General features: G+C 42.8%; 1 protein-coding gene across 1 annotated transcript in view; it reads right to left on the bottom strand.

The window, feature by feature from the left end:
* Positions 1-16729, bottom strand: part of RSBN1 (round spermatid basic protein 1) — a 51011-nt gene that overhangs the window by 3123 nt on the left and 31159 nt on the right. The window contains exons 3-4 of the mRNA XM_063450648.1: positions 9842-9979; positions 2070-2212 (exon numbers count right to left, since the gene is read on the bottom strand). Of these exons, the coding sequence (XP_063306718.1) occupies positions 2070-2212; positions 9842-9979 (281 nt within the window). The remainder of the gene's footprint in view (positions 1-2069; positions 2213-9841; positions 9980-16729) is intronic.

Raw genomic sequence — 16729 nt, 5'->3', positions numbered from 1 at the left:
TAAAAATAAAAAGCTGTAAAGAGAACATTTTAAGGGGAAACTCCAGACATTTCCCCTCCGCCTGATTACAGTAAATCTAGATTTCAATAGAAATTGGCACACTTGTAAATGAACCTTGTTACATTACACTGGCTCAGTGGAGGCAAATCAAAAGGCAGGCAATTGCTCATATCACATGCCATGCAAAAATGTCTCATTCAACTGCATTGGCAAGTCTGATTGGCCAGCCACAGAAATCTGGCCCGGGAAAGAAGGGACGGGCTTGCAAAGACTGCAGACAAGATATCTGTACCTTTCAGATGTACCCCCAATGAAAGCATGCATAATTATATGCACACATTTTCATTAGGTATATCTACTACACAGCAATTTATTTCTATTTTTATATTTCAGCATTATGGTATCCAAGAAATTTGTACCATTTTATATATATATGCATGATATGGAACTGAACTAAAATACAGAGCTGAAGTTGATCTACAACATTTATGTATAAGAGACAGTGAAGTCCTACCAATGGGATTAGGGATCGACCGATATTCTGCACATTTACCGTTTTGAAAAAAGAAACCATTTCTACACATATCTACTGTTAACTGAACAGGTTTAATTTTTGTAATTTTATTTTAAGTGGTAAATGCACAAAATATACATGCCAGTCAGATTTTATTATGTTTTCAAGAATATTTAGTGTTCCTCTACCTTCTCCTCACCTCCCCGTCCACATAGTGTACCTCTCTCCCCATCTCCCTTCCCTGTCCCTTAGTGGTCTTCTCCCCTCACCTTCCTGTTCCTTAGTGTCTTCTCTCCCTTCCTGTCCTTTAATACCCCTCCACCCCTCCACCCCTCCCACCCCCTCACTTCCAGTGGGTCCAGCTGGGTACAGGAAACTGAAGATCCTGTACCTGTGCTCAGCCAAGCTACAACGAGTGACTGGCAGGAGGGAGCGCGGTGTCTCCTGCCAGTCACTCGATTGTTGCGCCCCCATATACTGTGCACCCTAATGCAGCCGCCTGTGCTGCCCTATGGACGCGCCGGCCCTGCACCACCAGTACCTCTCACATTATAGGCAGATTATGGCAGATACAGATATTTGCCAAAATCAGGAATATAGGCCAAACCGATAATCAGTCTAACCCCAAAAGGGATACAGTCACACTCCATAAAATTCTCTCTTGACCAACACTCAAAACGCCTTTACTGCCTCATTTCTATACACATCAGTAGTGCATGTTTAAATATGTGTTACACTTTTTTTGGCCGTATGTTAAATTCTTTAATTATTTAGTAACTAGAATATATATCTGCAACTACATGCATTAAAGGGTTGAATGTAATCCTTTCAGTGACCGAGCACGACTGACAGGTCTATTTACTAAAGTAAGAATTGTTGGGAATGCAAAGTGAATTTGTAAATTGAAGGCAAAAAAAAGCCAAACTCTGAAAATTCTCCAAGTCAGCTATATTGGCCTTAAATTTACTCTGAATTCCCAACAATTCATATTTTAGTGAACATTAGTGTAATTCATATTAAGAGGCATATCTTGTGGGACTGAGACTTGTCTCATCATACTTTGTGATCAGATGTTTTAACTGGCAGTGACATAAAAAGCCATGACAGTTTAAGAACTCTTCATACTTGAGCCTTCCAACTTTACAAATTGAATTTTGTTGCTTCTGGTATATTTTATTTCTTTATTTATATAAACATTGCATGCACCATAATCACTACTGTTGTAGTGGAGGCTAGGAGCAGTGCCAGGCAAGTCCCACGTAATAAGTGAAACTGCTCATAAACAGTTTTGTTTTTTTAAACTCCTTAGAATAGGGATAGTGGATGCCCGGCATCATAATCACCAACATATGCACAATGTAGTGGTTATGGTGCAAGGAGTGCAGCTGTATGCTCACTTTATTATTGAGAGCAGTAGGAAGGGTTTTAAGATTTTGGAAGACAGAACTATTTAGGACCTGGTTATTGGGTACCACCTGTCCGGTTTGGGGCAAAGCAGTGGAGAAAAGGATAGGGATAATATACAGCAAATAATTCCAAGCTTGACCAGTCTTACCTTCTGCGTTTAAATGGGGATTTTGGCATGTCTGCAGTAGGAATCATTTGTTCCCCTGGTCTCACCCACATAATTGGGCCATCATCACTTTGTGATCTGCACTGGAGTTTAAGTGTAGACATGGTTCCCCAAGGCAACGTCATCTGTAGGCACCAAACAACCAAATTAAAAAACAAACAAAAAAAAGCCACAACTGGAAAAATTTAAAAAGATATAATGTATAAATAAAAGCCAATAAAACAGAACCCATCTAGAATGACCTCTATGTGACATGCTTCTATATTCCAATGAGAACTGCAAACTATACAATGTGGGAATGTAGACAACTGCAGCAGTTTACAGCTCTGTACTGAATAGCAAAGTACAAATCAAATTCCTAAAACAGTTACAAACTAGTTAGCTCAACATACTGAATAAGTTTAATACTTCTTTAAACGGTCACTATATACCAAAAGAAAAAAAAAAAAATTCACATGAAAGGATAGATACGTTTTTTGTCTCCCCAAACTTTAGAGATTACATAAGGGAATGTGTATAATGAAGGGCAACAGAAACAAAAACCGGAAACTATGCGCAGAAGAAATTTCCTATACAAGTGATAAGGATTAGGACTCAAAGTGAAAAGCAGAACACTACTCCAAAGTAAGAACGCAGGTTGATACTTTTTAAATAGAAAATGGATTAGCTGGCTAAACCAATAGCACTTTGTTCACTAGAAGCACTGTTACACTTGACAGCATTAATTTCCGTGCTATGCAGTCAGCACAGATCTAATCTGAGAAACAATGTACTGCAGGATGTTGTGCACTCAATGTCATGAACGTGTTTTGCAACCTTTTACAGAGATTTTTCACACCATAACAAATATAATTCCCCAAGCCTGTGAATGCACATTTAACCCCTTAAGGACAGAGCTTCAGAAGCTTGTCTTTCACTTAATGACAACGGCATTTTTTGCTGTTTGCGTTCAACTGCAATTTGCATTTGACTAATTTATTGCACCGACACATATAATATACCGTTTTTTAAAGGACAGAAAGGGCTTTAATTTGATGTAACATATACATAAATGCTTATTTATTAAAAAAAATAAAAAAAACAGAAAAATGCAAAAAGAAATGAAAAAATTGTGTTTTTTTGTTTTGTTTTTTACAGTTTTTGCAATAATAATGTAAATTATTAACAATTAGTGCAGGTTAAGGAAAGTAATTAAAAATAAATTCATTTAGTTGTTCTGATTTACAGAATATATAATGTGTCTGGGATTTTCAGTTTTTTCTGGTAGTTACAGGTCACAAAGCACAAGGAGTAAAATACACTTTTTATGTGGAGCGATTTTAGAATTTGGTATGTTTGTCTTGTAAGCTTAATAGCCATAAAAGAAAACAAAATTGCCACACAAAAGTATATATTTATATAAAGTAGATACCACAGGCTATTTACCTAAGGTTGTTTTGACACTTTCTAAGTAGCCATTTCACCGCCAACCTCTGCTAAATATTGGAGTAAAATTGTATTTTTGGGGGGATTTGGCACACAAACTTATAACAAAGAACTTCTCATGTGTATTTTGTAAAGTTGGTGTGTGCTATTCCTGTACAAAAAGTTTTATTTTGTATTCAGTTACATCGGCTGAGTAAAATGACACCCCCATTGTATGTCTTTGGCACTATTTCGTGAAGCTACAGTGCCATACAGGAGACCTGCCCTTTTCAGTATTCACAGTAGAGTTTTGAGAGACGGATTTAATGAGCCTTTGCTTCCATTTGGGGTATTATAACAGTTTGACTGTTCATAAAAAACCCCCACAAAGGCCTACCATTTGTAAAAGTAGACTCTCCAGGGTATTGCATAAGGTGCATATTGTGCCTTAACATGCCCCCATTTTTCCACCAATATATGGCAAAAAATTATTTTGGGCATTTTTTATTTTTTTTTTACATACAGATTGCATGTTTGCTGGGCATTTTGTATATTTCATATGTGCCACTAAGTTCAAAACCCCAAATTATGCTCAGCTAAGTCTTCTGAGTAAAAATACACCCCCAATGAATGTCTTTGGCACTATTTTGTGAAGCTACAGTGCCATATAGGAGACCAAGCCATATCAGTTTTTACCGAACTTTGAATTTTGACGCTGGGCCTATGTGCAATTTCCAAGCATCTTCGCAGGTTTTAAATTCAAACTACCCCACAAAGGCCAATAATTTTTTTTTTTTTGGTCAATCTTTGTTTTTATTGAGGCATAAGATGGGTCAGTACAGAAAGAAAAACAAGGGGTTAATGCATGTATGAAATGTATAACTGATTGTACAATTGTTACATGAAGATATGTTCTGCCTGGGCCTGAATGGTCACAGAAAGATGAACACTGAAGGCTGTAGGAATCTTTGTGGCCTCTTTATACAGAGTTCCATTTGTGGAATATCATCTAAGACCTCTCCAAGTAGCATTTCCCAGATTATTACATTAAGATCACTTGAAGCTTGTTCATGCCGACCATCAGGTTCAGAAATACTTACAGTGGCAGGTCTCTTAATAGAGCATAGCTCCATGCACATTTACATTTAGTTTTTAGCTTCGATTTTGTCAAAGCCATTTTAGTATAGTAAGACCTGAAACTACACATTTTGTTAAAGGAAGACTATAGGGGTCAGGAACACAAACATGTATTCCTGAGTGTATAGTGCTAAACCCATCATTAAGGTGGCTTGCCCTCCCCCCACCGTTACCCCCCTTAAAAGCATGAAAAACTCCCATTTCCAGTGCCGTGCAGGTCTGCCAGCACTTGCCCCGCCCCCTTTGTGACATTAGAATTGCTGAATAGCCAATCCAATGCTCTAAAAGCATTGCATTGGCTAAAATCAGCAAGGGGCGGGGCCAAATGGAGTTTTTGCTAATCAGCACCTCCTCAGATATGCATTGAATCTATGAGGAAAATTCAGCCGTGGGGGTGCTGAACGGCAGAGCTGGCTTCTGTGCAGCACTGAGCCAGGAAGCACCTCCAGTAGCCAGCTGAGGAATGGCCACTTGGAGGTGTCCGTAGGGGCAATGTAAACACTGTCTTTTCTCTGAAAAGGCATTGTTTGCATGAAAATGCATGCATATAATGATTATACTCACCAGAACAACTACATTAAGCTGTAGTTGTTCTGGTGACTATAATATCCCTTTAACCCCTTAAGGACACATGACATGTGTGACATGTGTGACATGTCATGATTCCCTTTTATCCCAGAAGTTTGGTCCTTAAGGGGTTAAAGAAATACATCATGGATATTTGATCAAATTCCAGAATTAGAAAAAGCAGTCTAGAGTGCATGAGAAAACATGTATCATGTATATAGTAACAGACTATACGCAGCATGAAGACTTTTTTTTTTTTAATTCTTTATTTTTGTTGTGCTTAAGATGATACAAACTCGTGCACTGCCCCAACAGCGGTGGCACAAGACTAAACATACATCGTATAACAATATAGGGCATTGGATAATTCTGCACATTTTGTTTTTGTAATGGTAGGATTTGATGATGCATACAGTTGATATCATATACGCTTGATGATAAACATTCTTAGCAATGCATGCACTAGCTAGTGAATATGCTTAGCAACCGTTACACGTGATATTGATTATGCTGGACAACAAGTACGCGTGGTAATGATAGTGATTATAATGCTTGGCCACAGTTACGCGTGAGAATGAAGTTGTGTAGTGGCACATTCGCGTAGGGTTGAATATGCTTGGCTACATTTACGCATCTATATTAAATATGCTTGGTGACAGCTGTTCTAGATATTGAAAGTGTTCGGTAACATACGCCTGAAGATGAGTGTGCTTGGTGACAATTATGCTTGGTTATGAGTATGCCTAGTATCAGATACCCTTGTTAAGCCATATATTTGGTTACAAATACGCTCGGTGCGGAGTATGTCTGGTAACAAATGCACGTGGCAACGACAGCTCTCTAACAATTGCTCTTGATACTGAGTGTGTCTGGCCATAGCTACTCTTGATGCTAAACATACTTGGTTACAGCTATATATGAAAATGAACATGCACGGTGTCCAGTGAGCTTGGTCACGCTTTTGCTTGAGAGCAGTTACGTTTGAGCTATTATGCAGGTTCAAAAGAGTGCGTTTGGTAAAAACAGAAAAGTAAACATTAAGCAACAGGCTATTTGTCTCTGCAACAATCATGATAGCCCCAGCATCTGTATCCATGCGGCTCTTGAATGAGCACAGCAGAAATCCAGATGATGTTTAGGCTCCAAATGGCGGGAGGCAGAGCCTGACATAAAGACAACATATAAACAGCTCTGAGAATATAGGCATCATCTGTGTGGGATAATATATAAGCAGTGAATGTCAACGGTTAGCGGTCGGATCTCATGCCAGGCTGTGTTGGCCGGTGTGACAGGGGACAAACATGGCATCAGCCTGAGTCATCCTGGCGCCGGTCACCCTATTCCCACTCTCACCGCACCAGTCCCCTTGAGTAACCAGAGTCCGTTGGTTCCTTCCCTGGTTGGTCTTGGATGGGTCCTCTGCTTTTCTGGTTTCCTGGTCAGCCACCCCATTGCGTCGTGAGCGGTGTCCCGATGTGATCCACGCGTTCCCCCGTGTGGGTTAGTGCCTTGCCGTTTAGCAGTGGTAGGGTTTGCCGCGTGATCGGCCTGTCGTTTACAGCAGTGCGTCTTGCTTTGGGGCCCAGGAACAGGAGTATTGCTGACTGGGGAGCATGGCGCCTTTTCCCGCCTTGTGGTTTGGCAGCTTCGTTGCGCTCGAGATGCCGCTCCATGGGCGCGGGTAAGAGAGTCCCGCAAACTGCGCCTGGTAGCTGGGCGTATCCATGCCTCCACCTCTCTTATTGCCCGTCTGAAGAGCTGTCTCCGTGCACACAATTTCGACCAGAGGTAGGTACAGATCTGGTCATAGAATTGCGGGATATGCTTCGGCGGCTTGGTGAGTGTATGCCTCATCTTTGTCTGCCGCTTAGCCGCCATCTTGGTTAGGCCTTGGGTGCTTGCAGATTTCGTCGCTTGGGTTCTCCGGGTTATTGGGGTATTCGCCCCCCGGCGAGGACCGGGATATCCCCCGCCGGTCCATAGGGGGGGGGGGTGGTGGGGCTACAAAGCTTTCTCGCTGGTGAGCGTGTCCCGGGCCGTGGGATCGGCCGCTCCCCCCGGACCACAGGTCCCGCTCCGGAATAGGCCGCATGGCCGATTTCAGCCGTTCGACGCTCCGGTGCCGGGTTGGTATCGTTATAGGGCTTATGTCGTCCCGTGTACTTTGCTGGTCACCGTGAGTCGGCAGCGCTGTCTGATTTCTCGTTATCTCAGCTCTTTGATCCGGTGTAGCAGGAGCTCCGAGATCATGCTGCCGGCCATCTTGGCTGCCAGGCCCCGCCAGCATGAAGACTTTTAAAACCTCTAAACTGAAGAATAAACATGAAAACTATACTTTTAAAAGGGGGAGAGAAGACATGCCACAAAACAACAGTCACCCGCAATATTAAGGAGGCACACCTCATGGACAAACTTACGGCACAAGTGCGAGACACACATCCACAATTTCTCAAAACCTGGATACCCTGGGAGGACTATACTAACCGTTGAAGGGCGCTGACACGCGCCAATGAACCTTCCCATCCCCCCGGCTGTGGTAGACCACCTTCGTTCCCCCTCCCCACTCTCCTTTCCGTCCTCAGAACACGGTAATAGGTGAAACGTGAAAAGTGGGATCCTTTGAAGCTACATAACATTGTTTTTATACTTTTTGTTTAAATAAATAGTATATTTTACATTTATATACTCATTTATTTTTTAAATCTACATTTTTACTTCCTGGCACCATCATATCCCTAAGTGGGGATTATAGCACCCATGCTGTATACACTACAGCAAGTTCTGCTCTAGTAAATGTGAGTACATTACTATACTTTCTTTTTTATATTTTATGGTACTTACTTCACTATTGGAGCATTATTTTGTTTTTTTACATATCAACTGCATATCGCATCCTATTTGAGATACCAGAGACGACTTCTTCCACATATATCCTTAGACGGGGATTGTTCTGTCCGTGCACATTACAGCAGAGCTCTAAGATAGCTCTATCAAAGGTGAGTGATATCACATAAGATTATCTCAGTATCTCACAGAATATACCATAATGCACTATTGTATTTCTCTGTTTTTATCTTTGAAGTCAATTGTGTATACAACTCTAAAAAGATTCGTGTACGTATAGAATTTTATATATTGCTTGGGGCGCGGTCTCCTCCTATTTTCTTTGACACTATCATTCACAAGGCGGGGAATCCTTGTATTGGTTACTGCTGCCCACAATCATCCTGTGTCTAATACAGTAGCGAGCGCCTTTCACATCCTTTTCAATGTTTATGCATGACTTGATAAATAAAGAATTAAAAAAAAATAAATAATAATCTATTACACAACTGAGATTTTTAATTTTGTGGGCCCAGTCTGAGAGAAGAAATATAAATGTTGACAAAAATAGCTGGCAAAAAACAAACAAACAAAAAAAAATCTCCATAGAGTGGATCACCAGCAAATAGTGGATGTGGCTCACATGACAAAATCCTACCAGTGGTTGGAAAATGCAGGACAGACATTAATCCTAGCAGCACAGGAACAGGCACTCAACACCAGATCAACAGAAGCGAGGGTCTACCACACCAAGTAAGACCCAAGGTGCAGACTGTGCAAAAAGGCCTCTGAGACAATCCACCACATAGTGGCCGGTTGAAAGATGTTAGCAGGAACAGCATACACAGAGAGACACAACCAAGTTGATGGAATAGTGTACCGAAACATTGCCCAAGTCCAGATGGAGATACAACAAAGGTTAGTGGAGTAAGACAGGGCTAAGATCCTGTGGGACTTCCAGACAGACCAGCAAATACTGACCAACCAACATGACATCATGGAGGTAGAAAAGTAACAGAAGACTGCAGTGGTGGTGGATGTGGCAATACCCAGTGACCATAACATCAGGAAGAAGGAACATGAGAAGATGGACAAATACAAAGGACTGAAATAAGAACTAGAAAGGATGTGGAAAGTGCAGTAGTAGTCCCAGTTGTCATTGGAGCACTCGGGGCTGTGACTCCCAAGTTGTGGGAGTAGCTTCAACAAATTTCAGGTGGGACATCCAGAAGAGTGCAGTTTTAGATACAGCTAAGATACTACAGAGGACACTCAGACAATGAAGAATAAACATCCCCCCGCCAGCCCCAGAATGGGAGAGAAAATACACCCACTTCCACAAATACATTAATAAGACAACAGGGTACTACAGTTTTCAGCAGAAAATAATTCAGGGCTTCACTTATCAAATCCATTCCTCCCAGTGCCATCAGTAAGAATGGTGCGCAAGGAAAACAAGTGGTGTTCTGAAGAGTCTATAACACTAGATTTTAGAAAAAATTAAATCAGCCTCCATTCAATTTGCTAAAATGCAAAGCAAAGAAATACATCATATAGAAATATAAAGTGAAATAACTTGCAGAGAGCAACCTGGGCACTGTAGGTTGGCAATAACAGGCTCCTGCATTTTTGAGCTTAATGTATTGAACTTTACTTACCGACCCACGGTGCCAAAGCTTCATTATGCAAATTGTCTTGGCCCTTCACATATTTCTGAATCATGTTTGTATTGGAACATTTCAGCAATATAGAATTAAAGGGAGATTCTAGAGAGACATTGAAGTTAGAAACACACACACACAAGCTTACTTGAGGACACTTACTTTTAAAAATGGTGATTCTTCCAACATATCCAGAAACTCTGGGAAAAAGTCTCCAACCTCTTCATCAACAGCTCCAACTAAACTAATTTGCCGCATTGGACCTGCTCTGTATGTGCCACAGCAATATGTCCTGTTCACCTGTAACAAGCACCAGAAAAACTTGGTAAACAAAAAGCAGAAAGCAGGTTGACAATTTTTTATGTTTAGTAGACATGCCATCACCTGTCAGATGGCATGTGGGAGCATTTGGAAGTTTACAACTTCCCATAGGATTTTGATTGTTTCTTCACCATTTCCATTTGGCAGATGACTAGCAAGTGCTGATCGGCCACCACAGATTAAACCGCAACAGGATTTCAATGTTTCTCTTTTCTTAAGGGGACACTATAGTCACCTGAACAACTTCAGCTTAATGAGGTTGTTTAGGTGAGTGCTACAGCTACCCGGAGCCTTTTTCTTGTAAGCACTGTATTTTCTGAGAAAATGCAGTGTTTACATTAGAAGCTTGGAACACCTCTTGTTGCAGTCAATCAGACGGCCACCAGAGGGACTTCCGAGTTCAGAGGCCCTAAAAAGGCCTCTCGTCCGATGCATTCTGGGTGAATGCATCAGACGGGCTATCAGCACACAAAGCACTGTGAACGCGCTTTGTGTGCTGACAGCCTGTCAGCACTGCTGTGGGCGTGGCTTCAGCTGACAGCTGAAGCCCGAACCCACAGGGATGCTGTCCGGCCACAATAGTGGTTGAAGGGGGGGGGGGGGGACCTACTCTCCTCCCCCCCCGGCCCCCACCCCTGAGCGGTGGGTGGGGGCCCTAAAAATAAGGGGGGCACATACTGCCCCCCCGGCCCCCACCCCTGTGCGGCGGGTGGGGGCCCTAAAATTCACAATAGGGAGGGGACCTACTGTCCCCCCCCGGCCCCCACCCCTGTGCGGCGGGTGGGGGCCCTAAAATTCACAATAAGGGGGGGGGGCCTACTGTCCCCCCCCCCGGCCCCCACCCCTGTGCGGCGGGTGGGGGCCCTAAAATTCACAATAAGGGGGGGGGGCCTACTGTCCCCCCCCCCCCGGCCCCCACCCCTGTGCGGCGGGTGGGGGCCCTAAAATAAAAAATAAGGGGGGGACCTACTGTCCCCCCCCCGGCCCCCACCCCTGAGCGGTGGGTGGGGGCCCTAAAATTCACAATAGGGAGGGGACCTACTGTCCCCCCCCCGGCCCCCACCCCTGTGCGGCGGGTGGGGGCCCTAAAATTATCAATAGGGGGGGACCTATTGTCCCCCCCCGGCCCCCACCCCTGAGCGGTGGGTGGGGGCCCTAAATACAAAGGGGGTGGGGACCCTAGTTAACCCTCTCCCCCCCACCCCCCCTCCCCAAAAAAAAACTTATCTACCTACCTACCCCCCTCACCCTAAAAATAATGAGGGGGGACCCTTTAACTAAAAACCTGTAAAGAAAAAAAAAATAAGATAAAAACAACTTACCATTCGATGTTTTCTTTATTCTCAAATCTTCTTTCTTCAGCCCCAAAAAAGGCCAAATAAAAATCCATAATAACCGACGGAATAAAAAAAAAAAAAAAAACCCGAGCGCAAAAAAAATAATCCATCTTCACCCATAGAGGGCTCCGCGCAGACTGAGCTCCGCAGGGCGGGGGAAGGCTTATAAAGCCTTGCCCCGCCCTGCAATTAGGCTAAGAACACTCTGATTGGTGGGTTTAAGCCAATCAGAGTGCTCTTTGTCATTTTACAAGCGTGGGAAAATTCCAAAGAACTTTCCCACGCTTGTAAAATGACAAAGAGCACTCTGATTGGCTTAAACCCACCAATCAGAGTGTTCTTAGCATAATTGCAGGGCGGGGCAAGGCTTTATAAGCCTTCCCCCGTCCTGCGGAGCTCAGTCTGCGCGGAGCCCTCCATGGGTGAAGATGGATTATTTTTTTTTGCGCTCTGTTTTTTTTTTTTTTTTTTTTTTTAATTGCGTCGGTTATTATGGATTTTTATTTGGCCTTTTTTGGAGCTGAAGAAAGAAGATTTTAGAAGAAAGAAAACATCGAATGGTAAGTTGATTTTATCTCATTTTTTCTTTTTTTACAGGTTTTTAGTTAATGGTCCCCCCTCATTATTTTTAGGGTGAGGGGGGTAGGTAGGGAGATATTTTTTTTTTGGGGGGAGGGGAGGGTTAACTAGGGTCCCCCCCTTTGTATTTAGGGCCCCCACCCACCGCTCAGGGGTGGGGGCCGGGGGGGGGGGGGGGGACAGTAGGTCCCCCCCCCCCCTTATTGATAATTTTAGGGCCCCCACCCGCCGCTCAGGGGTGGGGGCCGGGGGGGGGACAGTAAGTCCCCCCCCCTCATTGATAATTTTAGGGCCCCCACCCGCCGCACAGGGGTGGGGGCCGGGGGGGACAGTAGGTCCCCCCCTTATTGATAATTGTAGGGCCCCCACCCGCCGCTCAGGGGTGGGGGCCGGGGGGGGGGACAGTAGGTCCCCCTCATTGATCATTTTAGGGCCCCCACCCGCCGCTCAGGGGTGGGGGCCGGGGGGGGGGCAGTAAGTCCCCCCCTCATTGATAATTTTAGGGCCCCCACCCGCCGCATAGGGGTGGGGGCCGGGGGGGACAGTAGGTCCCCCCCTTATTGATAATTGTAGGGCCCCCACCCGCCACTCAGGGGTGGGGGCAGTAAGTCCCCCCCCTCATTGATAATTTTAGGGCCCCCACCCGCCGCACAGGGGTGGGGGCCGGGGGGGACAGTAGGTCCCCCCCTTATTGATAATTGTAGGGCCCCCACCCGCCGCTCAGGGGTGGGGGCCGGGGGGGGACAGTAGGTCCCCCCCTTATTGATAATTTTAGGGCCCCCACCCGCCGCACAGGGGTGGGGGCCGGGGGGGGACAGTAGGTCCCCCCCCTTATTGATAATTTTAGAAAGCGAGCTGAGCTGTCAGTCAGACAGCTCAGCTCGCGAACGCGCATTCCGCGCACATGCGCGGTAAAGCGCTCAGGTTCTTCATAGGGTGGCATTCAATGCCGCTCTATGACGAACGCGATTGGTGCAGCGCGAAGCCGTCCCATTGGGCCCCGCGATTTCGTCATTTTGACGAAAAAGGGGGCGCGGCCTAGCGGGGAGCTCGGCGCTGGAACGGAGGTAAGTTTTTAATATAAAAACACCTCGAAATTTATTTTTAATAAATGAAAGTACATATAAAAGCAAGAAGGAAGGCTGGGGGACCTGTCTTTCTTGCTTTTATATGGTGACTATAGAGTCCCTTTAACAATTTGCCCAGCTAGAGTGGTAAACTAGCAAATAGTTTTCATATTATCATCCACATGCATTTGCTTTATCAGCCGCCATGTGGCCACTAATAAAAATCTGATGAAATCAATATAAGATTTTCTGAAAAAATGTTAGATTCCTGACTGTATTTGGCTTTAATAAATCTGCGGTTGGAAGTATATAATTTTTGCCATATTTGTCAATTTGGGAAAAGAATCTGGTGTTTATCGATTAAACCAAAAAAGTGACTTGCAAGGTAAAAGTAGCAGACATAGTAGCAATTTTTAAGTTGGTTATGGTTTCAGTTTAAGTTCTTTGGTGTTAAATTTTTACTTTTTTTTTTAGAAGGCAAGGCATTGACCAGAACTTGACAGAAAAGCAGAAAAATGGCAAGTACAATGACCATTTTTGGTTATTTCATAAAAAGATGTATGCGCTAGAGTATAGCACCATCTAGTGACAATCTGAAAACCCACATCTCAAAATTTCCACTTTAGGTGAGTGAGCCATTGGTGAGTGACAAGTGTCGAGTAACTTAAAAACTGACACCTAAATAACTTTAGGTCGCTGCAATGCGATGGGTGTTTAGAGCACATGCTCTTATTTTACAAAAAGTGCAAATTACAATAGAAGTTGGCACTTTTATAAATTAACCTTGTTGCACTTCCATGTGTTCAAAACAGACAAAAAGTCCTGTTACTTCCTGGCTTGTTCCTCAGTGGAGCTAAACTCAAGAGGCAGGAATTGCCCGGAGCACCTGCCTTGAAAAGTCATCTCACCGAGTTGCATTGTGAAGTTTGTGATTGGACATACACAGAAAAAGTGTGGGCTGGGGAAGAAGGGGGAAGGCTTGTAAAAGAACTACAGACGAGATCTGTAGCTTTTGCAAGCTCTTTTTTCTTTTTTTTTTTTTTTAGATATAACCCCAATGGGGAAAAAAAAAACAAAACAAAAAAAACATGCATAATTACTGGTAGATATAACAAACATTAAAACATGAATGCATTTAAATATCCTAAACAGATTTACAGGGGGTTTTTTTTTGGGGGGGGGGGAGGGCAGTGGAGTGTCCCTTTAAGACATGACTAGTAGTGTAGAACTTAAAATGTTAAGCCTTAAACTGGAGACGGCTTGACTGTGAAAGACAAATATAATCCAAACATTAACAAGAGTGCATAATTCATTTTTGCACTATACAATATTGCCATTTAATATAGTTTATGTAGTGCAGACAGTGGCGGATCCAGAGCCTGATCTCGGGAGGGGCACTTGTAGATTATTTAAAGAAATAAGAACAGTTTGACAACTTACCTGGGGTCTGCTGGGATATAGGGCATAGGAGCAGTGGTATGTGTAGGGGTGAAGTGTGTGTGAGGGCGGCAGTGCATGTCAGGGTTGCAGTGTGTGTGTGTGTGTAGTGTGTATATGGGTCTCACTCCCTCCCCTGCCAGCACGGTGCCTGTGGACCGGGGGAGGGAGATCTCTGATCCAATGTAAACAAGCTCATTTCAGCCATATGGCCTCTACCTTTTAATTAACTAGTGGATTTCACTGATATGTTAATGATCATTAGCTTTCAATAAAAAAAAAAAAAAGAAAAAAAAGAAAAGAAAACAAGCCTTGTGTTTCAGAATCATATCCAAAAGAAAGAAACGAATATTTACCCACAGATTAATAATTAAGCCTCAATTTTGTTATATATGGAATGTGGCAAGCGCCATCTTCTAAACAAGTCCAAACATGATTGGCATTACTTAACCATGCAGGAAGGGATTGTGATGTTCGCTATATTGGGTCACAAGTAAGAAGTGTGACATATCTATGGAATGGAGAAATGGTAAATTCATAGAGGCAGAATTATTTATGTGGCAAGTACGAAAGAGGAGATAGAAGGAAATGTTTCTATTTGGATTCATGTGGGTCTGGGACACAAGAGGGTAGTCACTTATTGTGTCTATACATAAGCCTTAACTCCACCTCTAGGCCAGGCGTGGTAATCCACAGGGTAGATCTCCAATGATACTAAAGTGTGCATTGTCCTTGCTTGAGGGGCCAGAATCTAATTCTAAGTGAGTCACTATCTTTCTTACCAGAGACCCCCTGAGGCAGAAGTTTTACTTTAAAAAGCTGAGTAAGTGATTAGGACTTCTGTTATTTTATCCCTTTTGTTTTTATCTGTTGTTGGTGTAAATAATTTGTCATCTATAATTTCTGTATGCACTGTGACTATTTTTTGCTCATAATAAATCTCTTTATTAAGTTCTGTGTCTGGTAAAGAATCACATTACCTGAAGAACAGAAAAGCAAAATATTACTACCTATAAGTGTGTCATTTCTTCGTGAGAGGGGTATAAAATATAACTGGATCCTAAGAAATACAAGCTTCTAAGTTAGCAGTAAGGATCACTAGTGCCTTTGAGGGCACCCCTTAACAAAAATTTGTTTCTAAACCCTCCCCTTCTACTAATGCTGCTGATGGAAAATAAACTATTTTGCTGAGTGGTAGGAAGAGAAAGGCATTCCACCGATAAAGGACTGTCAGCTTCTTGACTTACAGATGCCATAGGATTATAGTGTCGGTTAGCCGTTATGGATCGCGGAGAGTGAAAACCCGGCACTACTAATGATTCAAGTAAGCGTCCTGAGCTCCTGACGCGCGCATTTCGCCAGCTTAGCTCAGATGGTAACCAGACATAGGCAAGTATTGGTGTATTTAAATGTTAGAATCGTTCGGGATTGGTTGAGGATTTCTGTGTTAACCAATGATAGCTATCCTGAGGCTCATCTAAAGATGATGTTGATTTTGGTTAACTCTTTCATTACTTGTCTGGAGTGGACAGAAATCAATAAATTAAAGTTTAAAAGTGGTTTTTTTTTTTTAAATGTTTTATGATGAAATAAGTGAGTAGTTTGCTACGCTCCCAAATCTTTGTAAATATGCTTGTGTTATTAGAACGGATAGAGGTTTAAATGTAGTAAAACACTTATATTCTAGTGTTTCCTCAGATGTCCCAAATGATGAGATATGAGATTTAGTTTACTAATCTCATAGAAGTGTTTTACTAGATTAGTCTTTAAATTCTTGGTTAGCTGCCTCAGCCTTTTTTTTAATATGGTCATTGTTGTAGTTGGAACTATCTTTCATTGTGATCTATAATCAGAATTGTTAATGCAAGCATGTCTATTAAACTATGCACTACACATATACATACACACTTTTTTTTATTTCATAATTGTTAATTTATGGATAAATGGCGTAAAAGTAAATTTAGGGATGCACCAAAATTTTCGAACGAAACAAGATAGGCCCATTTTTGGCTGGACATTTCAGTGCATCCCTAAATTTAATTTTACACCATTTATCCATAAAACAACAATTATGTATAATACCATATTCACATAACCTAGTACATAGTTACCAATTCTAACAATGATACTCCCTTACACGTGACAGCAGTATACATTCTGCAAACAGACTTATAAATCTCTCACCCCTGAACATACAGGCAATTTAGGGGTTAATTAGATATATAAGCTATGCAGGGGTAATATTTATATTATGCTTACATGTGGGTGGTGTTAAGGGGGATTTTACCATTATTTCCGGTCTAGGGCAG

Source organism: Pelobates fuscus, chromosome 1, assembly GCF_036172605.1.
Source record: "Pelobates fuscus isolate aPelFus1 chromosome 1, aPelFus1.pri, whole genome shotgun sequence".
Classification (NCBI taxonomy): domain Eukaryota; kingdom Metazoa; phylum Chordata; class Amphibia; order Anura; family Pelobatidae; genus Pelobates; species Pelobates fuscus.
The sequence above is the reverse complement of the archived record's forward strand: the minus strand, read 5'-3'. Positions and strand labels throughout refer to the sequence as shown.